This window comes from Trematomus bernacchii, unplaced genomic scaffold (genome assembly GCF_902827165.1).
Source record: "Trematomus bernacchii unplaced genomic scaffold, fTreBer1.1, whole genome shotgun sequence".
NCBI classification, from domain to species: domain Eukaryota; kingdom Metazoa; phylum Chordata; class Actinopteri; order Perciformes; family Nototheniidae; genus Trematomus; species Trematomus bernacchii.
Genome location: NW_022987581.1, coordinates 417,491 through 434,941, shown reverse-complemented (window position 1 = coordinate 434,941; position 17,451 = coordinate 417,491). Strand labels below are relative to the sequence as shown.

General features: G+C 40.0%; 1 protein-coding gene across 1 annotated transcript; it reads left to right on the top strand.

The window, feature by feature from the left end:
* Positions 1–349: 349 nt before the first annotated feature.
* znf653 (zinc finger protein 653) lies at positions 350–15,682 on the top strand. Its single transcript, XM_034127031.1, has 10 exons — positions 350–660; positions 1,287–1,327; positions 2,092–2,421; positions 3,523–3,995; positions 5,753–5,951; positions 7,523–7,607; positions 7,978–8,095; positions 9,291–9,405; positions 9,485–9,584; positions 13,810–15,682. The coding sequence occupies exons 1-10, from the start codon at positions 362–364 to the stop codon at positions 13,985–13,987; spliced, it is 1,938 nt and encodes a 645-aa protein (XP_033982922.1). The 5' UTR covers positions 350–361; the 3' UTR covers positions 13,988–15,682.
* The last annotated feature ends 1,769 nt before the right edge of the window (positions 15,683–17,451 follow it).

Here is a 17,451-nt window from a genome sequence, read left to right as displayed (position 1 = left end):
TGTGTTTAAAGTTAACATCATGCACCAAATTATAAGCCAAATTAAAAAGATAGGTCTTTAATTTACTTTTAAAAATTCCAATTGAGGTTGCTGTTCTAAGATCAAATGGGAGCCGTTTGGGGCCATAAAAACAGAAAGCAGCCTCCCCAGTCTTTAAAAAATAAATGTTTTGACAATTATTTTACAAACTATCAAGGCTCATTGTAACAGTCAAGAATGTAACTTGGTGTTGATACAGTGCAAAAATGCAAACATAAAAACAGAAAGCAGCCTTCCCTGCTTTCTCATGGTAAGGGTTTCCGGTTAAATCTGACAACATCCGGGACACCGTAGAATCACAACATCAGCTGTTGTGGCCAAGATGGCGCGTAACCCAGTGGAGTTGGAGGTTGCTCTGGACTCGGATCCGGCCGGGGATCAGGAGGATAAAGAGGTTTTGAGACGATGCAGAGGAAGACCCAGACTCACGGACTCAGACCGGGCTCAGAGGCGCCTGGAGTCCCGGAAGAAGTACGATGTTCGGCGGGTTTACCTGGGAGAGTCGCACAAGCTGTGGAGCGAAGTGAGGAGGAGAACCAGCCTGAGTGATGCTGGGCTGGCAGAGTATCTGATCCTGCTCAACAACACTTATGGAGAGAAGTACCAGCAGGAGTACTGCGGGTGAGCACAGACACTGTTTATATATGCTAATGTTATTTAACCAGACCATGCATGCCTTCATTCATAAAAAGGTTAGTAGAGGATTGTGAGCATTTGGTTAGGGGTATTGTCCAATATCTGGATCAAGCTACCAGAAACCTGCAGGTCCGCTGCAACTCTCACTACTTTTAAATCCAGGCTGAAGACTTTTCATTTTGCCGCTGCTTTTAATTGAACTATTCACATCTCACACTGCACTGTAACTTTTATGCATGTCCTGTGTTATTCATGTTTTAATGTTTCTAATGTGTTTTTATGCTCTTAATATCTTTCATTTTTGTAAAGCACTTTGAATTGCCTTGTGTTGAAAAGTGCTATATAAATAAACTTGCCTTGCCTTGCCTTCATTAATATGGTCTGCTGTAATATTAGTGACTTTTCCTTATTTTCTGTCAGCCTAATATTGTTTGCTTTTTTGTTTATTCTTCAACTTCATAATGTGTTATCCTGCTTGACCTAACCAGACCATGCAAGTCTTTTTTTTTTTTTATAGATCAAATCAAATCAAAGTAATTATTGTTTGCCATTATGGTTGTGTATCAACTTTATAAGGAAGAAGTCTAACTGTCCATTTCATTGCATTACAGGAAGAAGATTGCTCCAGAAGTCTCAATTAAACAGAAAAAAGGTAAGTTGACAGATGGGGATATTTTGAATCCGTTTCAAATTGCGTTTCATGCAAGTTATTTTCTTTTTTTATAACTTTTTATTTATTCCACAAATATATAACATACATGGAGATGTACATACAAATCAGTTTACAGTCCAGTTTACAGTCCACTCAAATCTACACGTTATTGCTCACATACCCATACACAGTGCAGATTCTAGAGTCTGTGGGGGCCCTAGGCAAACATTCACTGGGGGCCCCTCGAACCAGCTTTTCATCACCATGCACAGCCGACAGCACCCCCCCCCCGGAGCGGAGGGAGGCAACGAAACTTAAGATAAGAAGCAGCATTTTTAACAGCGCGCTATGCATGGGGCCGCCTTGAGGGGGCTTCCCGACATGTCGTTGCAGTAAATTAAAGGGTGTTTCATGTTGTCGTTGCTGTGGACCTTCTTAATCTACCTTCTTTGGGGGCCCCCTTCTAGTCCGGGGCCCAAAGCAGTTGCCTGCCTAGCCTGTCCGCAAGTGGCGGTCCTGCACATTCATACATTACCCCTTTCCTTCTAAGTCTTGGCAAATTATACATAAATACAGACATTCATTTAAATTCTCTGACCTCTCCCTGGGTAGTCGGTACAGACAGGTATGCTTACAAATCCGAAACAGGCGCTAGTTAAAAATTAAATATAAAAGAAAAGTTATTTTTTAATGCAAACAAATATGTGATATGCAAAAAATATTAATATTAATATTAACAATTATCCCTTGCTATTGTTTCCCAGGCAGGAAGGACCGGGTGTCCAGCCTCCAGAGCCTGGTCAGCTGGTACCAGGATCACTGCCGCTCCTGCCCTCACGAGCCCCAGCTCAGAGCCCTGGAGCCTCAGATCAACTTCTCCACCGCCGCTATCTGGCAGTGCGACTCCAACCACTCCTTTGTGCAATACTTGTTCTCCCCACCGAGGGAGGCCAGTGACTCTGAACCTGAGGAGGGAGTGATGGAAGAGGAAGAGGAGGAGGAGGAAGAAGAGAGGGCGGAAAAAACAGACGTGGTGGTGGCTAAAGAAGTAGTGAGCAGGAAGAGAAGAAAAGACGCTCACAAACAGTTTAAAGGTGAAGCATGTTCAGTCGATAACGATTCAAATCCAATATAGCATGTTTTGGGTAATTCAATATGGAATAAGACGTTTTTAACATGCAAGGATCGTTGGTGCATAACATATTTATATATAGTAAAAGGAAATAAAATATAAAAGCAAGTGATACAGAAATAATAAAATGGAAAAATGTTGGAAAATATTCTATAAAATATCTGAATCAACCTAACCGTTAAGTAGATTTTCATGACTGGGATGGGTTATATTTTGTAATAACTTAAGCGTAAAAAGTACAATATTTGAGTATAAATAACGGAAGTAAGAAAAATAATCAGGTAAAGTACAAGTAGCTCAGAATCGTCAATAGAGTGGTGCAGGAATGAGTCCTAAAACCAAGAAATAAGTTGGCATTTGAGAACTTTTGGTTCCCTCAAAGTCAATGGTATTTTGAACCTGAGAAATCTCATTGGCTTTTCGTTAAGGGAGCCCTTGCCGTCATCACTGTACTACTCTATTATTTAGTAAAACCTTTTCTTAATATCGTGAGTATTTCAAACTTCATCAGTACAGTACTTTAACAGACTGTTAAACACCTGCACTTTTGAAAGAACATCCATAAAATGCATCTGTTTGCAACTTATATACATCAATATTCCAATTACTTGTATATAGACTATTCTGCACTATTTCTATTATATTCTATTTTATTTACTTGCACTATTATCTGTTTTATTGTGTTGTGTTGAGGAGCCTGTGATCTAAGCATTGAGTTGTCATAACTACACTCTAGCTATGTACACATAATCAAATCAAATCAAGTTTTATTTATATAGCACATTTTTAAAACGATTTTTGGTCAAGCCAAAGTGCTGTACATATAATAATGACCTTACAGTAAGGACACTTTACAGCAAATACAACAGCACAGTTTGTGCAGAATATCAGTATGAGAAAATGACACCCTCTGTCCTTTAGACCCTCACATCGTACAAGGAAAAACTTCCGGAGAAAAAACCCACATGACAATAAAAGCCTTGAACCTTGAACCTTGAACCTTGAACCTTGGAGTAGCTGGGAAATGCTGAACATGTTTTATTATGTATCTGTTTTTCTGTAGATGTGAGAGAAAATGTTTCTGAAGGACAACAGTCACCCATGAGCCCGATAGAAGAAGCTGCATCTGTAGACCAGCAGCCCAGAGAAGAGGCCTCCTGTGGGGATGTTCCACTAACAGGACAGCCTGTGTGGGAGATGGAGATGGAGCAACATCCAGGCTCCCCTGCTGAAGAGTTTCCATCGGACGAGGAGGCGGAGGATCTGAGGCAAGACAGAGAAGAAGAAGAAGAAGAAGAAGAGATTAGGACGGTGCCTCACGGATACGACTGTGTAACAGTGACGCAGTCTTTAATGGATAAACTGGAAAAGACGAGAGAAGACTCGTTGCTGTCTCAGAGCGGTTCAGTTGGATCGGAGCTTTCTGTCCCGTCGAACATCCCAGAGCAGAGCGAGATGTTCGACCCTCACTCTCTGCAGACGGTGGTGAGCAGCTGTGAGATCCCCGACCAGAGGAACACTTTGGGAGGAGCGCAGGTTGGTGAATGAGAACTGTGAAGAGATTTTTAAAGAGCTCTATTATGCTCCCTTTCCTGTAGTTTGTTATATCGGTTATTGTGCATGTAAATAGTTTGCAAAGGCTTTAATTCCCTGTGTTCCCCTGCCTGATGCGCCTCCTTTGGACTCCTTTGCTTACTTCCTGAACATAGTCACATCACTATGTAACACTCACTCTTCTATTGGCTAGCGCTCCAACACATTGTACGTGATAGGCTAAGGGGCGGGACATCTCTAAGTGGTTGACCAATCACAACAGAGCCTGCCAGCTAACCAATCAGAGCAGACTAGGCTCTGGTTTCAGACAGAGGGTGAAAAGAGGTGCTGCAGCACAGGCAGTATGAGAGAAATAAAGAGCTTTTTGAACATTAAAGCATGGAGACATGTAGTAGAGGCACTACATACTGATATACACCTGAACATCAGCAGGAGAGGACTCTTTAAAGTAGAGACACTACATACTGATATACACCTGAACATCAGCAGGAGAGGACTCTTTAAAGTAGAGACACTACATACTGATATACACCTGAACATCAGCAGGAGAGAACTCTTTAAAGTAGAGACACTACATACTGATATACACCTGAACATCAGCAGGAGAGGACTCTTTAAAGTAGAGACACTACATACTGATATACACCTGAGCATCAGCAGGAGAGGACTCTTTAAAGTAGAGACACTACATACTGATATACACCTGAACATCAGCAGGAGAGGACTCTTTAAAGTAGAGACACTACATACTGATATACACCTGAACATCAGCAGGAGAGGACTCTTTAAAGTAGAGACACTACATACTGATACACACCTGAACATCAGCAGGAGAGGACTCTTTAAAGTAGATACACTACATACTGATATACACCTGAACATCAGCAGGAGAGGACTCTTTAAAGTAGAGACACTACATACTGATATACACCTGAACATCAGCAGGAGAGGACTCTTTAAAGTAGAGACACTACATACTGATATACACCTGAACATCAGCAGGAGAGGACTCTTTAAAGTAGAGACACTACATACTGATATACACCTGAACATCAGCAGGAGAGGACTCTTTAAAGTAGAGACACTACATACTGATATACACCTGAACATCACGTACGAGCACGTACGAACTGCGCATGTGTGAGTGGCAATAACTCCTCTTACCAGCAGGCGGCGGTAGTGTGTATTCGTCATTCAAAAGAGGCAACAACCGGAAGACAGAGAAGAAGAACAGACTGTGATATAAACAAACAACAAATAGCGTGTGCGTTCCCTTTTCACTCTCGTCCATCAAAAACATGTTTCGTGCGGTACTGGAGCTATCAGCCATTGGAGTGTTGCTTGTGGAAGACATTCTCAAGCAACCGTTTCGCTTCTCATGCACTGATTCGCTAGCTGAACAGCCAATCAGAGTGATTTATTTGTCCGACTGCCTGTGGCCGACGCACGGCCGATTCAACATGTTGAATCGGCCGTGCGTCGGCCATGAAAGGCCGAATAAGGCGTGTCACGGCCGACGGTGTGGGACACACCAAATTGTGTTTGGGCGACAGGGCACGCTTCGTCGTCAGGGCCTTAATATGAACCTGAAAATTAGCAGAATTGACACAACAAGCTAATTATCAGACATTGTATATATTAGAAACATCAATGAGTGGCAGCATTTACGGGAATATTTTAATGGGGTGTTTTTATATTTATTTTTTTCAAAGGCTATCTTTGTTTGTTCCCATCTCTAGTTAATCATCATCACCGGCCCCAGCTACGAGGCCCTGGCTTCAGAGGGCATCCAGCTGAATATGGGCGGAGGAAACGTGGAGGAGGTCACCTGCACCGTCATCGGGGGGGTCAGCTACAACCAGGTGTGCTCGTCGGACTCAAATCCCAGAGCGGAGGAGGAGGAGGAGGAAGAGGAGGAGGAGGAAGACTCCATGACAGGTGCGCTGCTTTCAGAACTAACACTGACACTTTAAAAATGTGAACGCAACGACTGAATCCAACTGCTCTTATCGGCAGATGTCGAAAGTAACTCAACTCTTATTCGAGGTACTTCTTTCCCTCTGTTTAAACACACTACCTTTGTGTGTGAATGTAGTTCAGCGATTACCAAAATGCCACCACTTGCAGGGGGGCAAATGGGAATAACATGTTTGTATTTCAAAGCACTGTTAGAGGAGCCTGTGACCTACGTTTTTCATTGACATATCTACAATGTAGCTTATGTACAAATGACAATAAAAGCCTTGAATCTAAAATATACCTTTTTTTAAATGCAAATTCCTTGTTAAGTAAACCCACTGCTCACTCTCCAACTCCTATGTCTTTTATTTAAACTACTGGCTCCCACTTCCTCCACAGTGTTGAATAGACAGGTGTTTTTTTTATACTCCATGCAAACATCCTATCATTGTAATCTAAGGTTGATAAGACTTATAACAAGTATACAGAGCGTGCATGTGTCTGTATGAATGCACAGTATTGTGAGTGAGCTGCTGGGAATAAAAACATATTTTGCATATTTTTCGGAAACATTTTGCATTTGTGTATACATCCCGTCAAGCTCTTCCTGCAGCAGCACATCCTCACTAACATCCTCTATGAATATTTCACACATACTATATGGCGTATTATAAAATGGGGTAGAAAACCATTAAAAGAGGGCTTTGATGCAGGTTATATTTTCATTATGCAAAGCTACTCCACTGTCAAAGATATTTAGGCCCCATTTACACGGGAACGCAAACGAACCGAATTCAATATCAAAAAAGTCTTCCGTTCACACGGATACGGCTCAATAAACGTGTCCCTTCACACGAGACCGCTCGACCCGCTGGAGACGCTGTAGTACATATGCCGGGCCTGTAAGTGGCGCTGTACTCCCGCCACAAAATACACCAAAAGCAGCGAAGAAGACCCCCGAGCATGGTTGCCATGGTTGCCCTTCTGTTTATGCCCCGCGGTGGATTTAGCAACGTGTAGTTCATGTAGTTCTCCATGTCCACTTGTTGCTGATGGTTGTGGTAGAGGAGCTTAGACGTTATCGTGTAAACAGCACCTAAAATGCTTTAGTTATAGCATGCTGTCATATTGTAGCTAATGTAACATGGTTACCCTGTAAAAGGTAGACACAATTATAATAAATATTGTGTCATATAAGGGAGATACCGTTGTTTTACTGACCATTTCTAAGGGAAAATGGATTGCAAGAAAATATTTTTTTTTTATTGCAAAAATGAGTTTCTAAATTATTGTATTATTGCCAGACAAAAGAAAATGTTTTATCAGAAGTGGATTTATTTATGTTTTGCCTTTCGATTAATAAGTCAAAGATACATTATGAATGTAAAGAAGAAATCTAAACAAGTGATCTCAACTGTGAGTAAAACTAATGCAATAAAAACGTTTTAGAAAGGTCTGTGAAAAAGCAGTCGAAGGGTCTTATGGAAACAAAGGAAGGAATCCACGCCAATTCTGTTTGTATAATCAGTTTATTAAATGTCTCTCTGCAGGTTTGAGTGACAAACAGCTGCTGCAGCCCGCTGAGGACTCTCTGGATCTGAGCAGTGACCGAGAGCTGCAGCGCAGTCTGAGCAGGTCAGTGATCCACATGCTTTACATGGTGAAACCAGGGCTAATTTGAATTTTAAAAGACAAGCAGAAAGGATAATCCAACTCGAAGTCAACTTTCAGTTTGTGTGTACAGACAGAGAGATCGAAATACCCACAATCCCGAATACAAAAACAAATATATATAAAAATATGTATGCAAATCTGTATATCCTATATATATATATATATATATATATATATATATACACAATCAACATTTATACATATGCACACATTAAGACGTAAATAAAAGCACAACAATCAATATATACAAAATAACAGTCACTTAAACTCCCCTGCACTTCAGTGTTTGCTGGTTTTGTGAATTAAGTCTGCAGTGTGTCTGTTTTCACAGCGTCCGGTCAAAGAGAAACAGACGAGGCCCGGTCATCGAGGCGGACGGGATGCTGAAGATGTTCCACTGTCCGTACGAAGGCTGCAGTCAAGTCTACGTAGCTATCAGCAGCTTTCAGGTAAAAATAAAAATCACGTGTAAAGGTACAGGAATTTTGGGTCAGGGTTATTCAGACTCTGGGAGAAATATTAAGCTATACGATTCCCTGTGACCCCAGGGTTATGTACCTGGGCTTGATTCAGGATAGTATAATTGGAAAGGAGGACTCTTGATACTAGCAGGTAAAAAAGGCCATCACACGGAACTGGTTAAAAAGTGACCCTCCTGGACTGGGTCAATGGCTGGACATTGTTGAAGAAATATGTACTATGGAAAGACTGACCTACTGTCTAAGGACTAAAGCAGAGATCTGTGCACAACAACGCTGGGGAAAATGGACAGTGTACAAGGAAAAAGAAAGACCGTGAACTTTTTTTTTCTTTCTACCTATAGAGTGCCACAGTGACGCGTCCTAAAACCTGGAAGTAAGTTAGCATTTTACCACTTCCGGTTCCTTCGCCAAAAAGCAATGCAATTTCTCCATAGGATTTAGGAAAATAGCTGGAAATAAGGTCTGTGGTTGAGACACGTTGAAGAGACGGTTCACGTTTTGTTCTACGACATTAAATACATCAGCAGTGACCCCACTGGTGATTTCTGAAGAGTTGACGTGTCTGAAAAACGATGGTTGTTACCAAGTGGCTGAATAGGACCAAAGAAGTTGTCGAGGCCGTTGTACGTCATTACGCCGAACACGTAAACACTCCCGCTAAGTTTGTTTACCCTGTTCTGCTTGAAAGCAAGTACCTGCCTCCTGCAAACTGTTCAAACAAACGCTTCAACTTGTACCATTTTCAATCTGTATGTTTGAATATGGATCTTAAGTTGGCGTGACGTTGAAGCAGCGACCCTGCTGTAGTTCGTTTATAGCATAACGTTAGCATTTTGCTTCTGGCGATTAGATTAGAAAATTATAAAAGTAGGGTAGACATGTGGAGATTATCCGGCTGAACAAAACGTCTCTTAAATGTCTGTCAATCACAGACCTTATTTCCAGCTATTTTCCAAAATCCTATGGAGAGGAACCGGAAGGAGTTTACTTCCGGGTTTTAGGACGCGTCACTGTGGCACTCTATGTAGTTGTGTGTGTTATATATTTGTCGAATGAAAAATAAAGAGTTTAATAAAAAAAAAATCACATTTATGCAGTACATTTCAGTGTTTGGGCTTTTTAAAATAACCATCTATTTGGTCCACTTTCCTTTTGTCTGTAGAATCACGTGAACCTAGTCCACAGGAAAGGGAGGACAAAGGTCTGTCCTCATCCAGGCTGCGGGAAAAAGTTTTACCTGTCGAATCACCTGCATCGACACATGATCATCCACTCAGGTAAATTCACAGAGAAACACTTGTCATGTAAGAATATCAACTCCATAAACCGTTAACATGTAAATTAATGTTCTTACAGGAGTCAGAGATTTCATCTGCGAGACGTGCGGGAAATCGTTTAAGCGCAAGAATCACCTGGAGGTCCACAGAAGGACTCACACAGGAGAAACACCGCTACAGTAAGTCACTAAAGCTGGACATTTGGACTGCATTTTAGGGCCATTGTTGGTTAAAATCAACAAGTAAGAACCCACGTAATATCTAAATATCCAAATGTCAAATATAATAATATAATAATATAATCAAATATCCACTTGAGACTGGCTCCAAAGTGAATCAATCCCCCTAGCCCCCCATAATGAAATGCCCAATTTCAATGCAGAAGTAAACATGTTATGGCGCGTTTCCACTACACGGCCTCGCTCGGTATGGCTGGGCCTTGTTAGGACTGGCTCACTTTATGGCGCATTTCCATTACAGTTTAGGAACTGGGGTAGTATCTATAGTAACGCAGTGTAGGCGGAGCCGTGACGTCATCTTCAATGAGAACCCCAGAAAAACAACACAGCCGTTAGCTGTTAGCACTCAGAGCTCACAGCTCCTCATATCTGTTCAGAAACTAGACAAAAGTTAAACAAGTACAAACCACAGACTGCCTGTGTCATGGTGAATACAGTCGCTGCTTTATTTATGTCTGTATAGGCCGTTGTTGTGAGTGTGGACGGTCGGAGCATATACTGCGTTAGCTTAGCCAATCTCCATTTAGAAAACACGCATTTTAAAAGGTTTTTCGCCTGCCGTCTGTCTGCAGACTTGTCAAAGCATTAATTCATGGTTTTTACTAACCGGTATCAGTATGTTGTTACTTCGGCATCATTTTGAAACGTGTATTACAATTAAATCACGGTCAAATATGTCCATCTTGTTGTAGTTGTAGCCCCCTTGCCAGCGATGCTCTCTCTAGTTTAGCATACTCAGCCCGACTCAGCCTCGTTGTCTCTGGCCCTAGACCCACGATTTTATGAGGCCAGAAAAACTGTGAATTAGGACCCGCCGGCCGGTACTAGGCCAAGTGGAAACGCAACCAAAGACGGGCCGCTGACGTCACAGCCCTCTTAAACCGTGCTCCGCGCTGTAGTGGAAACGCGCCATTAGAGTCTGGTACAGAAACTGGTTTTGCTCTCGAAAGCTAATTTCCCTAATCATGGCGGCTGTACTGGGAAATATTTTCATATAACTCACTGGTTTGAATTACATGAAGGCTTAAAGTCATGCATGGTTCAGAGCGTGGCTGCTTGTAGTTGAACAAATGCCACAAGTTGCAGGGTTGACAAACAAGAGAAATAATTATGTTATTAATTTTAAACTAAAAATCTACCTTATTTAAAAGACTTTAACAGTTTGGTTAATGCTGCTTTTCTGTGTTAAATAAACCCAATGCTCACTCTATTCCTGCATTTGACTGGAGTCACCATGGTATAAGGAAGGTTTTTATTTATTGAAACTACTGGCTGCCTCTTTCCCCACTGGGTTGAATAGACAGGTGGATATTTGTATACCATGCAAACATCGTATTGTCTTTATTAGGATCCCCATTAGCACTAGCATGAGCATTGGCTATTCTTCCTGGGGTCCTCACACACACAAAACATACATAAACACACATACAACAAAATTAAAACAAAACAAAACAGCTCATAATTTCATGCAATTTACAGTGCTGTATGAAGTGAAAACTAAAATGGTCATCCAATTATCGCCATCCTAAGGCCAAACAAAAGTAAATACAAATAAGTGTACATAATAATATATGCATACATAGCCACAGACACAGTTCAAATGTACTTTATAATACTTTAAAATAATTACTTAAAATAATTTCTTAGCAACCTTTTTGAAATGTACTTGAGAATTTTCCTGAATGATGTGGACCGGTAAAGAGTTCCAGCTGACCATGGCTCTGACTGTTTTCTGTCCCATATTTGATTTAGATTTGGCTAATACAAACCTTCCTTCTATTGTATGTCGTGTTTGATAGTTATGTTGTGCATATTGCGCTATAAACCTTTGTGATAATATATCTGGTGAGTGAGTCACTGTAATATTTCTGACAAAATGTAACAAAATATAAGTTGACCTCTGTCTGACAGTTAACCATTTCAGTGTCTCCAGCATTTCAGTGACTCTGGTTCTGTAGGAGCACTGCAGTGCACATCGTGCTGCCTTATGTTGTGCTACTTGTAGTCTGTTTAAATCTTTTTCAGCAGCACTAGACCATATAACCAAACAATAATCAAGCTGCGACGGAACCAAAGCATCCAAAACTTGTCTACTGACATCCATTGGCAAATATTTTACAATTCTTTTTACAAGTGACACACCCCTTCCCATTTTACATACAACATTATCAATTTGTTTAGACCAAGATAATTTATGATCCAGGGTTATACCTAGCAATTTTGTCTCCTTGACCTGTTCAATTTCAATATGGTTTAAATGTAGTTGCAATTTTGGTTCACCTTTTAACTGATGATTTGATCCTATTAATAACGATTTTGTTTTTCCCGCATTAAGTACCAACTTATTATTTATGACCCACTCTGATATCAGTAGTAGATCTTTATTCATAACATTTGTCAACTCTCTGAGTTGATGCTGCATAATATATTATTAAGTCATCTGCATACATTACAATTTTAGCTTTTTCTAACACTAATGGTAGGTCATTTGTAAAAATAGAAAATAAAAGTGGTCCCAAACAACTACCCTGAGGTACTCCACAAGTGACTGTTTTCATCTTTGAGAGACTTCCATTAAAAAAAAAAGTTTGACTTTGATTTGTCAGGTAACTTTCTAACCACCTCAGCGTTTCAAAATTAAAACCATATTGTTCCAGCTTGTGCAACAACAAGGAATGGTCAATGTCATCAAAAGCAGAACTAAAATCAAGTAGTGCTGCACCCACTAACTTCCTATTATCTAATTCGCCCTTCCAGTCATCTGAAAATTATTCTCTCCATTATCTTTGCTAACGCTGGTAATAAACTTATTGGGCGGCTATTTGTACCAGAAAATGGTCCAGCTGGATTTTTTGCAAGTGGAATCATTTTTGCTATTTTCCATGCCTGTGGGCAAATACATTTTTCTCAATACTCAAATTTATAATATGACAGATAGGCTCTGCAACAAAATTAGTAACATATCTAAGAAATGTACCAACTAAATTATCCACTCCTGGTGGGTTATCATTACATTTACCTAGTAGACATTCAACATCTGTAATTGTCACTTTTTCTATTTTAAATGTACACTTCTTATTTTTCATAATTAAATCATTTATTAGAAATGTGGAGTTACTATTTATAGTTTGATTCATATTTCTCCTCAAATGTTTTACTTTATCAAGAAAATAATCATTCAGATAATTAGCAATTTGTACTGGTTTTGTCAAAAAATTATGATCAGTACACGCTACTGGAATTGATATTGCCTGAGAACATTCATGGCTAAAATTAGTAAATATATGATCAATACAAGTTGCACTTTTTGACCCATCTTTCTTTATGCATATCCTAGTAGGTTTAGTCACCATTTGTACCAAGTTACAAGTATTAGTTATTGTCTGCAGCTTGTTTTTAAGGGCACAGTGCAACATATTCCAGTCAATATTTAAATCTCCGATAAAATAAATCTCTCTGTCAAGATCACAAACTTTATCTAACATTTCACATAATTTGTCTAAATAAATTAAGTTTGCATTTGGAGGTCTGTAACAACATCCTACCAACAAAGGTTTCAAGTGAGGTAAATGAATTTGCAACCAAAGTACTTCAATATCAGCAGACATCAAATCATATCTTACTTTAGCTGGTATTTGCTTTTGAATGTATACTGCCACCCCACCTCCATATGCATTCCTGTCCTTTCTAAATGTTCTATATCCATCAATGTCCACAGCAGCGTCATTAAATGTGTCATCTAAGTGAGTTTCAGATATTGCTAACAAATGAATACCACATGATAATATTTCCTCTATCAATTTAAATGTTATCTCTTTTTCACTTCCTATCAAATTGAGAGCTGAACTAAAACATGTAACACAATTTCAACCACACACACCATCATATCATTTCAATCTAAGCTGTGACTCATTATACTGTACTTTGCATGCACGTGTATGTATCATGAATTATATGTCTCATCTTCTTGCCTACAATGGCACTATTTGCCTCTGTAGAAAACAGATATCATTTTTAATCCAGTTCTGCATTGAGCAGGTTTGAATGAAAGACACGTTTTTGACACAATATTGACCTACAAATCTGGAACCAGGATCTTCCAATCAATGTTCTTCTTTCTTACCTGTTCCTTCCTTCTTGTCTTCTCACCCACGTCATATGTTAGATGTGAAATCTGTGGGTACCAGTGTCGTCAGCGAGCGTCTCTGAACTGGCACATGAAGAAGCACACTTCAGAGGCTCACTACAACTTCACCTGCGAGTTCTGCGAGAAGAGGTTCGAGAAACTGGACAGTGTTAAATTTCACAAACTAAAGAGCCACCCGGACAAACTGGCAACGTGAAGTGTTCAGAAACCTGATGATGGGACTTAAAAATGAACAGAACGGCCGTCAAAAACCAAAGGAAGACTTCCAGTAAAGAGACTTTGCTTTGCTTTGCTGTGTTTGTCTGGCCTCTCATGTTCAGGATAATATGAGTATCCACTGTAAAACACACAATAAGTGGATAAACAGCTGTGCAGGACACAAGCTAATTCAGAGTAGGCATATAGGGCCAAAACAGGGGTTCTGAACATGTTTCGTACATTAACAGCTCAATCATACTTTAAAAAAATCATTTTATAAACCATTACAAGACAAAAATCAAGAGTAAAAATGTAATAAATGGCTGATACAGGGTGTTTGAGGGCTCAGACATCAGCTTCCAACTTTAGCATTGGTCGGCTAACTAGCTTACTACCTGAAATAGTAATCCATTGTTACTTTAAATAGCAGCTGTATCTACTATTATTGTAAGTTGTTGTTAAAAAAAAAAAGAGCCTGTTCACAACTAGCACATCCACAGTGCAGTATTTCCCCACTGTGTGGGAGCCAGTCCAGGATGCTACTGTAGCTAGGCTAACGTTAGCTCCTTGACCCTGGTTCTTCTTGGAAGCTAACTTGGTATGCCTGAAAGAGTTTTGTTAACTAAATACATTGGCTACTTCTCATTCTAAAAGCCTTTTATTTCAATGGTCAAAGTAACATTTAAGAAATATTTTAATCATCATAAATCCAACCACTGTTTTGCTTGTTAGCTTAGCAGCTAACGCTTAATAATCAATGTTCAACAATAATTCAAATACTAGGACTTAAGAATAGAAAAATGCTGTTTCTTTATTTTCTATGTAATATTGCTAAATATTATACTTTAACTGGTTTCTTATTTTCATAACGAGTCAGTTTAAAACATGAAATAGTCGATTGAAGATGGTGTTTCTTTAGCTAGCTTATGTAGCTAACGTTAGCTTGATTCATAATAATAATAATAATAATAATAATAAATGATATTTATATAGCGCCTTTCAAGGGACCCAAGGTCGCTGTACATGGTGGACAAACAGACAATCAAAGGGCAAACAAAAAATAAAGGAAGCCGCGGGACCAAGAAAGGGCTAGGGCCCGAAGGCCCATAGCTAGCTAGCTATATCTGATCAAATCTTTCAGTGACAGCAATAATTTCAGCCGGTTTAATTTGCTGTTGATGGCTAGAAGTGGGAATCATCCTTTCTTTTACCTCTGAATGAAATATACAGGCCATTGTTTTGAAAAATGACAAAGAATCTTGAGTTGGGATTTGGATACCATTTTTTTATTTATTAATTAAAAATGTGAAATATTTTTTGGAAAGTGCTCTGATTTGAAGATTAATACCTCCAAGAAAGATAATTGATAACATTTCAGTTGAATGGGTTATTTTTTAAATATTCTTGAAATTAAGGCTGTGAAATTAAATTAATGATGTTTGAGAGTTGTTGTGTGTTGCACTACGCTACTCGTACTGACATGTGTAGGATCTTCCATTTTGGTCAAAAATGTTGTTTTGTGAGCGTAAGGCAAATACTTTGCCTTACATTTTCCCTCTCAATCTGTTTTCATTGTCCCATTGACAGTTCCTCAGGAAAACCCACCTCAGTCCTCTTTTGTCCTGCCTGTACTTTAGTTTCCAAAGCACTTTTTGTTAACTGATGAATCACTAAAATATGCCAGTATGACCTATTTGTGACGTATTTCTTTGGAACACATTTGTTTGACACATGGTTAATAATATGCAGCGTGTTGTCGCCTCTTGCATTACGCTTTCAAGGGTGGGTGTTTGTGTGTGACAAGTGCGGGTGTGCATAAATATTCAGAAAAGGCATGAAAATCACAAGTGACATGACTTTAGCATGGGGGACAAGTTGCATGTAACGCCAGAAGAGAACAAATATGAGTCAGGACTAAGAAAGATATATTTATTAATATAAAATGCATTTCAAATAGACATTTTAATATGTGAGGATGCATTTCTATTTATTAATTGACCTTATATAGACCCTTTCCCAAGCTATTCTTCTCAAAACTGTCTCCTTTAGAATGCAGTGACTAATCGTCAGTATTCTTCTGCTGTAAATCATCTATCCTCCATTATTTTGCAGTCGAGTTAGTAATTCCCACCTGTCACTTTCTCCATGCTCTTTTATCTCTGCTTAAAAATGATTATGATGTTCAGATAAAGGAAATGTCAGACTGCACAATGTTTTGAAATGTGAGGCCAAAGTCTGAGGAGCACTCATGTAGAAAAACCCAGAGCTGGAGACGCCACCTGACAGCCGAGGAGAGAAATGACATTTTCATTTCATTTAATCGTTTATTTGAACAGGGACAATGCACATTGATGAACACTTTAAAGGTCCCATGTCATGGCCATTTCTACTGATCATATTTCCATTGTTGAGGTCTACTGTTACGTTCCCTACTGGGCTAGGGGAACCAGAGGGAAGTAACAACATATGAAAATAACCGGGAGAGAGAAAAAAAAGGAGAGGAAACTGAGCTATAAAGCCACAAAGTGAGGTTTTAATGGATAAAGAAAAAGGGCTCACCAGCCAACTTGCAAAGCAAACTAAAATAAACAATACACGAACAAACTGGAGCACATCTCCTAACACTTCACAAAAACACAGGCCTCACACAGAGACAGAGACATGCTGCACACATGCAGCCAGAGGAGAAGGAGAGAGCGACTGCAGCCTTCCTCAGGTCCTATATGGAGGCCCTGATTGGGGATTGGGAGCACCTGGGGAGAGGCTGCACCTAGGGACAACCAGAGGGAGAGAGAGAGACACACACACACACACAAACACTACGGCACGTAACATCTACTATAATAGATTTACATTGTGCAATTTTCCAAAATTACATTGGTTTCTCATACAGCATCTCTGTAAAGTATGTGTATTCACCAGGTATTCACTCTCTGTCCTAAACGGCTTGTTGGAGCTCCTGCCCACCCCCCCCCCCCCCCCCCCCCCCCCCCTGTGAGCCCAGTGTGCTCCGATTACAGCGGTGATACAGCGAGAACAAGCTAAACTCATCCTGTGCACACACAAACACTCACAGCCGAAGTAAACACAATAAGTGTGGCTTGATATTGAGTAAGAAAAAGGTTTATAACGCTGTGAGAATGGGTCTGCAGAGAGCATTTCTCCGCGATCCCAACTCGTCTATTACCAGCGTTCAGGGAGCTCTATGCAAGTCAATTGGGGACTCCCTGTTAGTTAGCCAAGGGATCCTGGTGTGTGAGGTGCTCCGCGGATTGGTCCATTTGGGCCAATCCGGTCATTTGTTGTTGATTTGGGTGTTCACACGTCACAGAACCCAGGAAGCAAACAATGGAAAATGAGAAATCTCCAACGAGGCGTTCTGGGGCAGCATAGACAGGTCTTTTCTGTGTTAGAGTTTTACTCGCTACAGGGTGTACTTTGAGGGTTTTGACTCTGCAGACC